Genomic DNA, 15,145 nt, shown 5'->3' with positions numbered 1-15,145 from the left:
ATCAGGAGACGTGTCAGGTCAGGGGTTGTCACCACAAAAAAAACCACAAACAGGAAAAGATAGAAGGAAACAAACTACTTTGGATAAGCCCTCAAAGATATAGAGAAACACCACAGTAATGCTACAGGAAGGTCCACTGCCCTGTTGATATCAATGGCCTTGCATACTTTTGCAACCCAACACATCACTATACACAAATCAAACTGCTGAAATCCAGGAGGGTTGGGCATAGAGGCAATGGAGGAAAATTTCATTTGCTAGGAAAAGTACACTTGGATTGGGACAAGAAAAAGTTTTTCTTTGATATTAAGGCACTGTAGGCTGGACTGGAGCCCTGGAACAGGCACAACCCTCCAGGAAGAAACCCAGACCATCAACTCTCACAAACCTCTCACAGGTAACAGGATTTTGGCTCTAATGGAAGGCAGGAAGGCCATTTCCTAATGCAACAACTGTGGTGAACACCTGGCCCAGCATTTCCCTAACAGGCTGAGAAGTGGAGGTAGGGCCAGACAGAACAAGCAAGGGAAATCAGCTTCTCCCTTGCAGCTGCCCTCACATGAAGCTGAAGCAAGTCTCTTTTCCTTACAGACCTGAAAGAAGCAAAGGACATAGGTGAGCCCCTTCCCACTGTGGGGAAGGAGGTGGGAGACAGGATGTCAAACTCCAGATGGGAAAGGCTAGAAACCCTCTATTAAGGAGAATGGCTTAAAGGAGATGTAACAGGGAGAGATGGAAGTGTCGCAACTGACCCCTTTTCTACATGTATCAGTTCAAAGGGGGCATAAATATAATCAAGCTTGCTTTATAAAGGGAAATGTCCAGGTAGAAATGGCTGATTTATATGAAAGGTGCTAGAGAACAGCAGCACTTTGGGCACACCAAATAACTGATTTCCCTTTCAGTTATTGAAGAAATCCTGAGGACAAAAGGGCAACTGCCAAAAGCATGCACAATAGGTGAAGGAGCAGTTTCTCCCAGGAAAAGAAAACAGCTCACAGAGCCATGTACCTACCATGCACATTTATTTCAGGATGCACCATCCAAGAAGACTCACCCTGTTTTTCTGTTTACTGTGCTGGTTTATTGTTTTCTTTTTCTTCTTTGTTTTTCTTTTTTTTGAAGGAGCTTTTTTTTTAAGTTACTATGTGTTAAATTTAAATGATCAACATTGCTCAGGCAGAACATTTTCCAGAAACATGACTTGTAAATCTCCCATCCAAAACGGTGAGCCATGGGGAGTTAATGGTATCACAACTCTTGGGTCATCAAGTGTCTTTCATGGTCTCTTACATTTTATGTAGAGCTACTATAAGCTCCACATCTATCAGAAGTTCCCAAATTATAATAGCTCTGTGTAAAATAATCTTTTCTAAAAACACATATGGAAAGTTCTTCAGGTTTTAAAAAAGCAGAAAGAAAAAGAAAGAGTAATTACAACCAAAAAACCCAAAAGATAGACACTGCATTTGAGAAATGCTAGCTAATGCATACCTTCCACATCCAGTCACATCACAGCATCAGCAATGCTAAGTGAGCTCTGAAGAAAGCAGGTGAGGATGCACGGACAGCAAAGGAGGTAGTTACATGTCCACAGTAGCATCACTAAGGTACAAGGTGGCTGCAGCTGCACCCCCAGGTGTCAACGTAGCGTGAGGGCACGGGGGAGTGGAAAAGTAACAGGTGTTACCACAGCTACATGATCATGCTGGCAGCACAGAGGCAGCCAGAAAAGGCCACTATCCCCATGCTTCACCACTGCCCTGGGCATTCATCTTCCTTGTTGTGCGCTGCAGCTGAGCTGATGGAAGCTAAGAGTGTGATAACTAAACTGAGCTGGCCAGAGATCTATCTGCAAAATGGTCTCTGCCTGGATGGTCTCAGCTCATTAAATATGCAATAAAGGCTTAGTAGACAGTGTGTTCACCACAGTGACTCACGCAAAGGGTGTGATTTTCTGCTCTTTATAACTTAATGAACTCTCAACACTTGCAGGACCCCAGTTCATCCCCTCAGCATCAGGATCATCAGCGTTCTGGTGCACAGTCGTCACAGCAAACTTGTGAGAGAGCTGCTCAAGTGGTGCATCCCAGTGAAACGTGAAAATTTCTGGAGCATGTACACTGAAGTGATGAGTAGTCTCACTGGTGCTATACTGTCACAGGGGTCAAGTATGCAGTTACTCAAAAGATTGTAATAGCCTCATTAGCAAGTCTTGCAAAGCCACTGGTAATAATCAATACTCTCCTTATCTCCTGCTCTCCATCTCTATCAGTATGTGTAATATAGAGTTCTAGCATTTACCCAAACCCTGGATCTAGCCATATTTCTATATCATCCCCAACTACTCACATAATTTAACACCTTTAAACAAATATAGAAATGAATATAGAGGGGATAGCCAACCTGTGGCATGCGGTAAGGCCACAGAGCTGCCAATACAGCAGAGAGCAGAAAGCAGAACAGCAGGTCAGGAAGAGAGCACAGGGCAATGAGTAGAAAGCAGATCAGCACATCAGGCAGGGAACAGGGCAGAAAGCGGAGTGGCGGATCAAGCAGGGAAGGGAACTGGAGTGGCACTAAGGGAGGATGCAAGGTATGCCTGCCAAAAAGGTATACAGATATTGAACGCTGTGGTGAGACTTAGCCTGACCTTTGGGTTCTTCCTGGATGACTTCCTGGAAATAGAGGGGTGAACAAAGCCAAAATAGCTACAGTGTCTATTGGTAGTTTCTTACATCCAGTCAGCGCTTTGGTGCCTAACAAAGAAGTCCAGTTTAAGCTGCCCATTGTCGACACATGTATCAACTGAACTGTCCTGAAAAGACCCAACATGTAGGGGTGTGAAGGAACTCTTAAGGAGAAACACTGATATACATGTTCCAGTGACACTGACTAACGAAGTACAGGATGCATTAAATAGTAAGTGTGGTGGTAACAATAATGTTACCACAGTCAAAGGTAACTACAGTGAGCTCTTAGAATTAGTTAGAGATACATGTATAGAGCTAGTGGCTCAGAAGAGGACACACTTGACTACTTTGTTCTGAAATCTGTAGTCTCATTTTTTTGATCCTCTGAAAATTTCTGGGCAGAATTGTTTTTTTTTAAAAAAGGGTCAGCTAAAAATCAGCCATCTCCATTCCCCATCCACCCCATTAATTAAAAAGACGGCATTTCCCAGTGTAATCATCTCTGTTGGCTACACAGTGGCATAAGAGAAACTGTTGTGAGGTTTGTCATTAAAGAATTGATGGGAAGAATAACAGACACCCATGCTGCTACCTCCCATTTAGATTTATTTTTCCTTCCTTTTTGCCGTTGGCTAGGGTGGAAAAGACAAAAGAAGAGAAAATATGAGTGACGCTGCTGCTACTTTTTCTAGTCAAAGCAAAAGGGTGGTGCTAGAAGCAGAAGAGAAGGACGACAAGGAGCACTAGTGTCAGGCATGCCCCCAGTACTGCTTTCCTTCCCCACTCCAGACTCAGAACAGACAAGCTGTTTCTTTACCTAACTAGGACAAACCTATCATGCACTCAGTGGAAGCATCCATTACCACAATGATTCAACAGATGGATCATGGTTGTCAGAATTCATGAGTTTCCCCTCTTAGCAAATAACAGCTCTACAGTAAATGTATGCACTCAGTTCCTCATTGCTGTTCTTCAGTTCATCATAATACTAACAGTACTAGTGACCTTTGAGGCCTGCTGCTCTTGAAGCAGGACTGACTCATCCTGTCATAGCTCTTTCATCTCTCAATGGTCAGATGAAGAACATTACCTGCAAGATATATATTATTTTCCATTTTCCCCCGAATAAACATTGAAGGGAAAAAAAAGAAATGAAATGAAACAAAACAAAAGAGAAGGGAGGTTCGTACTTTTTCCTTTTGCACGCAGTGGGTGCATCTACGTGACACGCTAACTGTGCAGTAGTGTAATAATACTGCACAGTAGCATGTCACAGTACAAACAGTGCTAATACACTACTGCACAGTATTATTAGACTACTGCACAGTAGCATCACTAAAAAGGCATGTGCCGGCACTACTACACAGTGACACTGGTTCTTGCTCATTAATTTAGTACTTGATTATACAAGTACTAAATTTAATATACAGTAACTACTGCACATTAATGAACATGTAGACGTGCCCAGGGAGTGTGTCATGCCCTGGATGCCTCCTGATCCACTTCTGCCTGCTACAATCCTCCTCCTTTCTGCAGCAAATAAAACATTCACACTGGCACTGCTTTTGCTATGCCAACCCCTGTCATCCATGATCTTCACCCACTGAAAAAATGACATCCAAGTATAACCTGTACAAGACAAACTACTTGAAGTATTTAATAGGTATCCATCAGCATGGTATATAATCCTTGAGCTTAATTTATTGAGATTCCCAAGTCAACTGGATTTTTGTCCCTATTAAACAGAATTGCCAATTACAAAAATAGGCCATTTCAGTAGTAATATTGCTTTCTGGGAAGCTGCCAAGTTGGAAGGAGGCACTATTTACAGTAGGACACAGACAAAACCTGCTGCCTACACGATGCCAGCAATAGAGGCAGCTGTGAGATGTCTATCTTAGCAGACTATTGTGTACAGCTGATATGAAAATAAGAAGCAAGAAGTGATGAAGCCTGTCTCATGGCTAAGGAGACACTGAGCGCTGTTGGCAGATTTTAAAAAAGTACAGAACCCAAACTATAATAAGATGCAAAGCCCTAAGCACCAGAAAATCATTTTGCAGGCCCCAACAATCAGTCATGACTGCCATTAGCCTAGAGTCACTGCCAATAATTGTCACAAAAGTTCAACTAGATCCACTGGGAGAAATCCCAGTTAAACACATTTCCTGATTACGCATGTACAGATTAGGGAAAATAGACTTTTCAGCTTCTCCTTCTGCCATTCCTATTGACCTTCGCATTGGCTTAGCAAGTGAAATAACAGTACCACCGGCAAAAGTGATGGTAGCAGTACTAATGACAATACACAGAGCAACAAGAAGAGGAATAGTATAATAAGCAGCAGTAATTATAAACCAGGGGCTGATAAGAGCAGCAAAGATCAGACCAGTCGTTCCTGTCCTGGAAGTACTATTGCTGTTACTGGTTTTATCCACAGGCTGGTGGTAGGGCTTGTAGTAGCAATAAATGTCATTTGTTTCCATCCTACAGTATGAAAGCAATGCCCACATTCAAACATCCAAAACATCTGCTGCTTCTGCTGCTGCTCTGCATCTACCATTCTCATGGTGAAGATGGAGAAAGTTATTGCAGCTGTGGTAGGCATAGTCCAAATAGTTCTAGCATCTGTTTGTTTGAATATGGCCTCTTTGGACTTTAATTTGTGAAGTTATATGGATAAAAATTAAGCCCAACAGCCAATAGCAGAAGCAGGAGGTAGAACTGCCTCTCTACAAATACCGAGCATTCAAACTAACAATACTGTAGGAAGCATAACAATAGAAGACGAACTAAAGCTCTGAATAATAGCCTAATCTGGTTTGACTGTTATAACTGTGACTTGCTTTTTATATTGTTAGTTGTCAGAACTATATACATTCACAACACAGACTGCATAAAGAAGTCTACTTATATATGAGTATTTGAACACATCCACCATGTGTATGCATCCCCTATCTAGACCTCTAGTATGTGAAGTCAATACCACGTCAGATTTGTGACTATGTAAACTTCACAATTGTCAAAAATTCTGTTCAGAATTTAAGGGGCAACTCTATGCATTCTGCTCAAAAACAAAAACAGGACATTATCTGTCAGAAACAAGGTTGAGCTGTGCTTCTTCCATGCATGGCCCATCACTAAAGTACCTGAGGAATCACATACATGCCAGCCAGTTCTTTACAAAATATCCTAAACTAGATGCAGCAAGACAAGTGAAACAACTCTGATTTTACAATTTGTTGTAAAAATACTGTCTTACAGATTTACAAATTGTCACAAGTACTTATGGCACTACACCTACACTACAAACTGGTGGATTATTATCCCTAACTTGTTTAACTCTGAAACATTCTCTGTTTACAGTGTATTTGTCTTCCTTTTCTTCTTTGTTATACAAATAACAAGAGTTGAAGCTGCTAAGTTCCTCAATTCTTCCTTGTGTGCCAAGCATTTCCTTTTCCAACTTAAAAACAAAAGCAATTTTTCAGTGCTTAAGAACAATACATAACAGACAGAAGGCACAGCAGAGGGACATCCTATAGGCTACCTAATCATAGACTAAAATAGACTGAAATAGTTAAGTCTATAATGTGCCACTCTGCCTTGCCTTCCCACTGACTTCAGACTGAAATAGCTAACTACCGCTCACAGTATATGGGTTTTATATATATATATATAGATATAGATATATAGATATAGATATAGATATATAACAATTTAAACTATATATATGTATAATTCTTCTTCTAATTTGGTCTTGTCGTTAGTCATGTTAGTCTATTATGTATAATAGAAGCAAGAGCAAAATGTGTGCATATATATGTGTATGTATATATATGCGTGTGCGTGTATGTATGCACACACACTCGCATACACTAATACTTTGTTCTTGCTCCTATTTCACCTCCTGAGTAATACAATAAAGATGGCAAACTCCAGAATTTAAGCTAAGTCTACTTTCGATAGCTGTTGTTGAGTCCAGTCCAGCTGCCAAAGAATTTGACAGGAATTTTGCCACAGACTTCCACGAAGACAGCCACCCTCGCTGGGATCTCATGCGCACCTACTTCCCTGGCCCTCCGAAGAAGCGATCTGCTGCAAGCTCAAGCACAGAGGCAGGCATTCGGTCTCTCACATTCACCCTGCTGCAAGCAAGCCTGCATAATAGCATCACAACATCCGTGACAACAAAACACAGCAGGGAATTAGCTTACACCTTACAGTCAGTCCACGGGGCACCAACCCAGCATGGCAGCACCCCCACGGGGACTTTTCTTGACTTTGGGAGCTAGGCAACCTCCTGCTCCCCTAGGGCTCGGCGCTCCCCTCCGAGCAGCGGCCGACCTGGTGCTGAGAGCCGCCATGCCCCTTGACCCGCCTGCCCCCGAGGCCACACGCGCACCCTGCCTGTGCCTGACAAGTCCCCAGAAGCCAGGCCTTGCATGCAGCAGGTCGCCGCAGCCTCCAGTGACCGTGCATGGGAGCAAGCCGGCCGGGGGCTGGGAGGTCGGGGGCGGGGAGAGCCCCCGGCCCGGCTGTCACTCACGTTCCTGTTGAAGGAGTTCCCGGGCAGGAACGGCAGCGCCATGCTCGCCCCAGCCCTGGCCCCGGGGGCCCGCTGCTGCTGCTGCGGCCGCCCGAGCACCCCCACGCCTGCCCCGGCGCGAGCTGTTTGGCATCCCGTTGCCTAGAGACCGGTCTGTGGCGTCACAAAGGGAAGCCTCCGCGCCACATCCCGTTGCCTAGAGCCCTGTTGGTGACGTCACAGAGGGAGCCCGCGCGCCTGAGGGCGCCCCTGCTCTCTGCTGCCTCTTGCAGCTTCGCGGCCCGAGGCCTCGGCACCGCAGGCTCAGCTGCCGCTGCCCTCTGCTGACTCCGACGGGGCAAATCTTGGGCTATTGGGCGCTGTTCCGACGGCTCCAGGTCCTGCAGGGGCAGCAGAGGAAGGGAGCAGCTGGGCTTGGGGAAGGGAGGGGCTTGGAGTGAAGAGCCCCAGTCCTGGCCTTCCTGTAAGGGGTGAAGTACATAGAGAGGTGGGCTCCACTCCGGGGTGTCTAACAACAGGGAGGCAAGTCAGTGAACCTCATCGTGTCCGCACACGTGTGCACACTGTAGTGATAAGAGTTAGACCATTATTCACTGCAGGACCTAAACCATTACACACAACACGCCTGTGCGTGCTGCTTGCATTGAGGCAGTTTTGTGATTGGAGGGGGAAGGGATAAGTCACACATATGCATGCATGTGTGCATGTGGACATAGGTGCATGTACTAGGGATCCTGGTTTTCTCTGATTTAAAAAAGATCCCCAGTTTTTGGGTTAGAAAAAGCAACATTTTGCCATAATCATACTGAAATGTGATCCACATTTTGCCATAATCAAACTGAAACACCTCTATATATATGTCTGTGGATTAGTGTTTCAGTTTGAGCACGGAAAGATGTGGATTTTGGGTTACTACTTTAACCCAAAAATTGGGGATTTTTTTTTATCAGAGAAAACCAGGATCCCTGATCATCATGTGTGTACGCACATTGTGTGTACGCACATCACATGTGGATGTGCATCGTGCATGTGTGAACACACACGTGCACACATGCATGTTGCTTCTTAAAAACTCACCAGCCAGTTTTTATAAAACCCAGCTGTGAAAGACTTATCAATTCCTCCCTGGCTCTTCACAGTTTACGCTCCAGTTTTTCACACACTACCTCTTCCATGACCTCATGCTTCATGGGGTGCTTGGTGTCTCCTCTCCAGCCCGTCCCCGCACATGCTCAGCCCTGTTGTTCAAAACGGTTTATATCAAAAGTCAGACATCCAACTGACAGGACTGAGCAGGACCTGTCCTAAAGCCTTTGCAGCTTCCTGTGTGAAGGAATGTTTTAGGTGCTTGCATCTAAACCTTTGTCACACATGCTGTCCTGTATTTGAGCCTTGGCAGATTTCAAGGAAGGATAGGCTTTTATATCCTTTTGTGTGTGTTTTTGTACTTTAGTCCGTTGAGATAAGAAATCTAAGGAAACAGGCTTTGCCTTGTGGCTCCCAGACATGCACAGGGTCTCTGTAGACCATGTACCAGCACTAGCATTTCTAGGAGGGCGGGGAAATGTAAACAATGAAAGAAATAGTTTAATATACATTACAAGGGGGAAAAATAGAAGAATATGTTCTTCAAGAAAGGTTTTGGGGAATTGTCCCTCCTCAGTCTTGAGCACAAATGGCAGAGGTATAGCTAGCTACTTCTTTGATGTTTCCTGCAGCTGTCATGAGCAAGTACCTGTATAACCAGACCATCAGCATGAGGTCACCAGGTTGAGAAAATGGCTCACAAGAAACCTGGTCTCTACTTAACCACACTCCTTCCTCAGAAATCAGCCATGAAAAGCAACAACAAAATCAGTGCCATGTTTGTGTTTAACGTCTTCTTTAGACATAGGAAAAATAGCTAAGGCCGAGCCTTCACTTTACCTCTGGAGTCCTGCCTTCAGCTTGGCTTCTGCTGTGCTCCCAGTTCAGGTCCTGTTTTTGCTTGCCTAAACTCCTGCTCCAACTGTAGCTCTGAACTACCTATGCCCCAAGCTCTGATAAAAGCATCTTCAAACCATATACCAGGAACCAGCAGTTGAATCACTGGCGATGTCTAGGGTGTGCATGCAGGTGCACGTGCACCCCCTGAGCATGGCAGTGCACCCTCTAGGAAAAGGCGCCACCAACACCGTCAGCGGCACCTGCAGGCGGTCACTGCTTGCCACCCCCTCGCCGCTGACACCTCCAGTGGTATCTGTGGGCGGTCAGCGATGCCCACCACTGCCACTGTCGGCAGCATCTGTGGGTGGTCACTGACCCCTGGTCAGTGCTCGCCACCATGCCCCACCACTGACAGCACCCGTGGCATCTGTGGGAGCTCCGTGCTTACCACCGCCATGCTACCGACGCCACTGCTACACTCCCACCGCAGCCGTGCCCCCAACAGCCACTGGGGGCACGCGTTGTTCATGAGTTGAATAGTCTCTCTGCTTCTGTGCCAAATCTGTTTGCCAGCAGAAAATTGGGTTTGTGACTAAGATATCTTTCCCCCAAAGCATCTTCCCTCTATCAAAGATTTCAATTTTTAGATAAAAAACTGGATAGCCAAATTCACAAAATTTCTTATTTTATGGCCAATATTAAAAACATTTTAAACAATATATTTTGATTTTAATATGACATTGCCTCCTAAGACATGTAATTCAGTTGCTTCATATTGCTGCCTGTCCATGGTCAGGTGTCCCCTGCTGAGCTTTATCTCCATGATCCAGCAGTCATGAGACTCCTACAAGTCATCATCTCTTCTTATCACAAGCAAAGACTGTGGTACATCATAGATCCTACCTACAAAGGAAAATGTGAACAGGAAGAACCATGACAGCATTTGCTAATTAAATTATTTCAGGTTTCATTCAATATATTTGCTTTGGGGGGGGAGGGGTTCTGTTAAAAGCCAATATTTTTCATTTAAGATAAAATCTGACTCACTCATATTCTACGGGTGCTTTGTAATAGGGGGGTCTACTAAATTAGCATACTCAGGAAACAAAACTTTCAATGTTGGTAGCTATCATTTCAAAAAGCAGGTCTCAAACACATTGACACAAAACATTTTGAAATGCTGATGTGCCAATATGTTCATGTTCTTTTTGTAATATTGAACACACATGGCGGCTTCTTTAGATAAGGCCACCATGGAGCCAGTGTCAACAAATCATACTGACTGTTAGCCTGCCCGAGGGCAAGATACCCACCATTAAAAGGAGGGCTCAGTTTTTATGTCTAATACATTTCACCATTAACTGATGGTGAGAAATTATTTCTATCCTTTGAATTCCTAAGAAAATTTAATGGGACTTCCATTTTAGCCTATTTTGCTGTAAGCATCCCAGTACCACCTTATACAAAGAAAAATCATAAGCAAAATAGCAATGTTTCACAATAATTGTTCGTGGACATTTTTTTTTCAACAAATAGGCTATTTCAGTGACATTATTATATTAATAAAATACCTTTAGTACTTCAGCTGTAAGAAAAAGAGTTGAAGAAGTATTGCAGGGCTCATTCTTTTTAGTTATATAAATCCAGGAAGATACAAAAGTGAATGTGGCTCTTTTCATTTGCTTGATTTATTTTTCCTTCTCTATTTCCTGCCTCTATTAAAGCCCTATCAGATTTGAGTCAAATAAGTAGGAATTAAACCTTTCTCGAGTGTACTTTATTTTTTTTTTAATAATATCCTTAAATTGATCATCTCAAATTGTCAGATTACAAAAATATTTTGAAATTATACAAAAATTGGTTCCTCTTTTTGTTTTCATCTGTCATGAGCAATAAGATACAGCTTTATACTATTATGAGGATCCTGTTATAAATCTTGAGTAAGTGCAAGTGAGATTTTGAAAGCCACACTTAGTACAATTAACATTCTGCAAAAACATGTTATTTGCTGTGATCCATATGTTTCTCTTCCTGTATGAAAATGCACAGAAGGGGTATCATGGAACTCCAAAGTTCCAGGACAGTTAAGAAGCCTTGACAGAGCCGAAAGAGTACATTGCTACAAATTTGCACAAGAATACCTGGGGAAGAATTACACCTCCCATTTTTCCCTATGCAGTTAAAGCCTACATGTGTAAAAAGCATGCATAAGAGTGACTGCTACTCTAGGTGTGTCTACACATGCTATTAATTCATCTGAATAAACTCTGGCCCAGTTCACATCAAAGTTTATTGCTCCCAGGCACCACATTTACATGTGTGCCCAGGACTGCGCTACTTTGAGCTGGGTTGGAGCAGCCCCAGGGAGTCAGCCTGCCAGCCCAGGGCTGCTCCAACCCAACTCCATGGGCTGTGAAGGGGCTGGCTGGGATACAAAGGTGCTCCAGAGTGAGGCTAGCCAGGAGGTAGCTCCCACACTGAAGCACCCCTGTGCCCCTGCCAGCCCTGTCAATTGTGTAATACATTCATTGCTGCGCAGAAAATAACTGTCGCATGACAGCATTTGTGTTGATAAGTACTCTAGCATTGTTTATTATCTTCCTGTGGCCACACATGTAGACACCGGGAGTTTACTGTGGAGCTAATTAGACAACTCCACAGTAAACGTCTCATGTAGATGTGCCTAGAGAGTAACAGTAAATAAGGTAGCTAATGCATTTAATTATGTCATTATAAAGTACGCTGCACTTCACGGGAACACGCTACAGTGAATAGCAAGTCCTGTAATATTTTTCCTGGACAAACTTCACCAAAATCTCCAGCTCAAGTGATGGGGAAGATCATGTGGCCAGTTGCAGTGCCAGTCCACCCCTCTATCTAGGGCAGTCCACCCTGTCTTGCCTGCCACAACTTGCTGTTCAATAATACAAGATGAAATAAGTGGGAGGCTGCCCATTTAATGCCCCAATGCTATGGGGTCTAGACACAGATCTGACCTACACTTACCATGTCCCATGCTGCCCCAGACTGGGCCACTCCCAACCTGCCCTGCTCCTCTTAAGTGGCCCCTTCAGGCCATCAGGCTTGCCTACTTCCACTCTGGGTGATCCCCCTGCAGCCCTTCGGGTGCCTCCTGCAGCCTACTCTACAGGTAACGGTCCTTGCACTTAACACTAGGCTGACTCTAGCCACTAGCCCCTCACCAGGCATTAGGCTCTTTCTGCCCCCCTTCCTCAGGCCACTCTCTACCCCTCACTGGGGCTAACTCTGTGTCCTGGGGCTTGAGGTCTTACACCCCCAGAGACTCAAATGCCTTCCCTCAGTGTGCCAAGCCCCACTATCTGTTCTATTACACTGAGGAGTGGGGACTAGGATTATAAGGCACCCCTACCCACCTTTCACTGGGGAGGCAACTGGCCTGCTATTTCTGGAAAGTTGCCCCACCATAGGCAGCTCCACCAGGCCATCCTTACCCATCAGGGTGCAGTTTCAAGTCATACCCAAGACCAGGAGCCTCCTGCCATGTCCATAGCTTCTGCCCTGACCACCAAGGTGTTCCTAAGCCATCACTCAGCCAGATGCTTTTCTGCTGGCTGCTAGCAGCAGACTGCTGGCTCAGCCCTGAGCGCCTGAGCTAAAATGGAGTCTGCTCAGCTCTCTCTCCAATCACATGGCCCTCACCAGGTCATGTGACTACTTCCTCAGGGCTGGCCTGCACCTGCTGGCTGCCCTGCTGCCACTCAAAGCCCTTAAAGTGACAGGAACCAAAAGTTCTCTATCATACCCATGAAGATTAGCTCCTGCCTAGAGGCCACCAGGAGGACAGAGGCTGTTGCAGTGGGAGAGAACAAGCATACCTATCCCCCACCATCACCCTGGCCTGCCTGCATGTTTCTTCTATGCTCTGAGGACTTTCCTTCTGTTGTACTTGTTGTAACAGCTGAGGTGAACACATGGCCCTATTTCTCTGGATAGTTCTTCTGTGAAACCAAAAAACACTGTTCCAAATATTTCCCATCAAACTTAGTCATTTTTTGCTTTCAGAAATGAAGTGATAGTATATCTTGACTAGAACAATCATTTCTCTTTCCCAACCAAATTTCCTTTAGGATTAATTTCTCACAGCTATCACTTGACCTTCATTAAGTTTACTCAAGAGTGCAGCCAAACACAAACCAAATTTACTAGTGTCTTTACTGAAAAGAACTTTTTGTAAAATGCCTTTGTTAAATTAATATTTCACTGACAACAGTGGCAAGTAATATGAAATTAGTTATACATTCTGACAATACTCTAAGAAAAGCAAAGAATAATAATGCTGTTTGCTTGATTCATATGTCACCCTTCTCAACAGAGGTTCAGTGCAACTTAAATAGGAGAACAGAATAACTTATATAAACAGGGAAAATGCTTATAAAACAGGAGAAAATATAAAACATAAATCCATTAAACACTATCTCAGCCTAGCTTTGTTTGCTAAATGCCTGCCCAAATAGGAAGGTCTTACAGCCCTTCTTGAAGATGTGCAGGTTTGGGCTTTGGTAGGTCTTGAGATGGAGGGAGTTCCAGAGCTGAGTGGTGACTATTGCAAATGACCTCCCATGCATTTTTGTCAAGTAGACTTGGCACATTGATGGCACTTGAAGGAAGTTGTTCTCAGCTAACCTTAAGGATAGTGGTAAAGCATAAGTAAGGTGACCAGATGTCCAGGGCAAATTGGGACTGTCCCAGCTTCCACAGTCTGGTCCTCGCCAGCTGGTCAAAAGTCTTAGAGTGGAGTCCAGTGGGGATGTGGAGAGGCATGATGCACCAGGTAGGCAATTGAGCAGGCACCGCTTCTGCTATGCATGAGAAAGGCAGGTGTACTGGAGTGGGGTTTGCTTGGGAGGTATGGTCAGGTCACCCTAAACATAAGGGAAAAGGCAGTCCTTTAGCATGTAGAACCTAGACTGTTTAGGGCCTTCTACATCAAACCCAGAACTTTGAACTGTGCCTGAAAAGCTACTGAAAGCCAGTACAGTTTCTGAATCCCTGCAGTTATGTGATCCTTGCAACATGCCCCACCTTCCCCCACCATCAAAAAGTGGGCAACCATATTCTGTACCAGCTGCAGCTTCTGGGCAGTTCCCAAGGACAGCCCCATGGAGAGCACATTGCAGTAGTATAGCCTGGAAATTACAATGGTATGGATGGTGCCAGTCAGACCTGAATCTGAAAGAAAGGGTTGGTCACAGCCTTCTCATCAGATGGAGCTGGTGAAAGTCATTCCTAGCCCCAGCCACTACCTGAAGATCAAGGTGCAGCAGAGGACCCAGGAGTACCCCCAAACTCCTAAGCATACTGACAAGGGGAGGCTGAACCCCTTCAATGATAGGTATCCCATTCTCTCCCATGTCAAACCTTCTACCCACCAGCATCAACTCTGTCTTGTCTAGATTCAGTTTCAATCGGTTCACCTGCAGTAAGGTACTGGAAAAAAACTGAGGTTTCAGAAGAGGAGTGGTTGAGCTGGGTGTCATCAGTACACTGATGGCACATCACTCTAAATATCTGCATAATCTCACTCAGAAGCCTCATATACACATTGAACAGGAGAGGTCACAAGATGTACCCCATGGAAACCCTGTAGGAAAGGTCCTAAGAGGGTGATAAGCACTCGACCATCACCACCCTCTAGGACTTTCCTGCTCAGAAACAGCAGAAACAACATAGATCAGTCCTACAAATACCACCAGTTCATGTAAACACTTTATCAGTACCTCAAGGCCAACTGCATCAAAAGTCACTGAAAGATCTAGTAAGAAAAGCGGGGCAATGTTTCCTTTGTTGAACATGGAACCTGTGCTCTGTTCAGGCCAAAAGCCAGACTGACAGAGCCCTAAGAATCCCATGGTAATTAGGCGCTCCTGGAGCTGCTGGGCAACCACCCTTTCAATGACTTTCCCCAGAAAGGGCTGGGGGGAGGCGGGGTACAGAG

General features: G+C 44.6%; 1 protein-coding gene across 4 annotated transcripts in view; it reads right to left on the bottom strand.

Moving 5' to 3' along the window:
- EFHC2 (EF-hand domain containing 2) overlaps nt 1-7,446 on the bottom strand; it is an 89,836-nt gene extending 82,390 nt beyond the window's left edge. The window contains exon 1 of one of the 4 annotated variants that reach the window (XM_019529058.1): nt 7,243-7,446. In XM_019529058.1, coding sequence (XP_019384603.1) covers nt 7,243-7,375 — 133 coding nt within the window. In that variant the 5' untranslated portion in view covers nt 7,376-7,446. Of the gene's footprint in view, nt 1-1,494; nt 1,612-7,242 lie in introns of those variants that run through there. The other 3 variants (XM_019529059.1, XM_019529061.1, XM_019529060.1) reach the window with 3 other exon arrangements.
- Nucleotides 7,447-15,145: the final 7,699 nt, after the last annotated feature.

The sequence above is a fragment of the Crocodylus porosus genome, unplaced genomic scaffold, assembly GCF_001723895.1.
Source record: "Crocodylus porosus isolate Cpor-Errol unplaced genomic scaffold, CroPor_comp1, whole genome shotgun sequence".
NCBI classification, from domain to species: Eukaryota; Metazoa; Chordata; order Crocodylia; family Crocodylidae; genus Crocodylus; species Crocodylus porosus.
The sequence above is the reverse complement of the archived record's forward strand: the minus strand, read 5'-3'. Positions and strand labels throughout refer to the sequence as shown.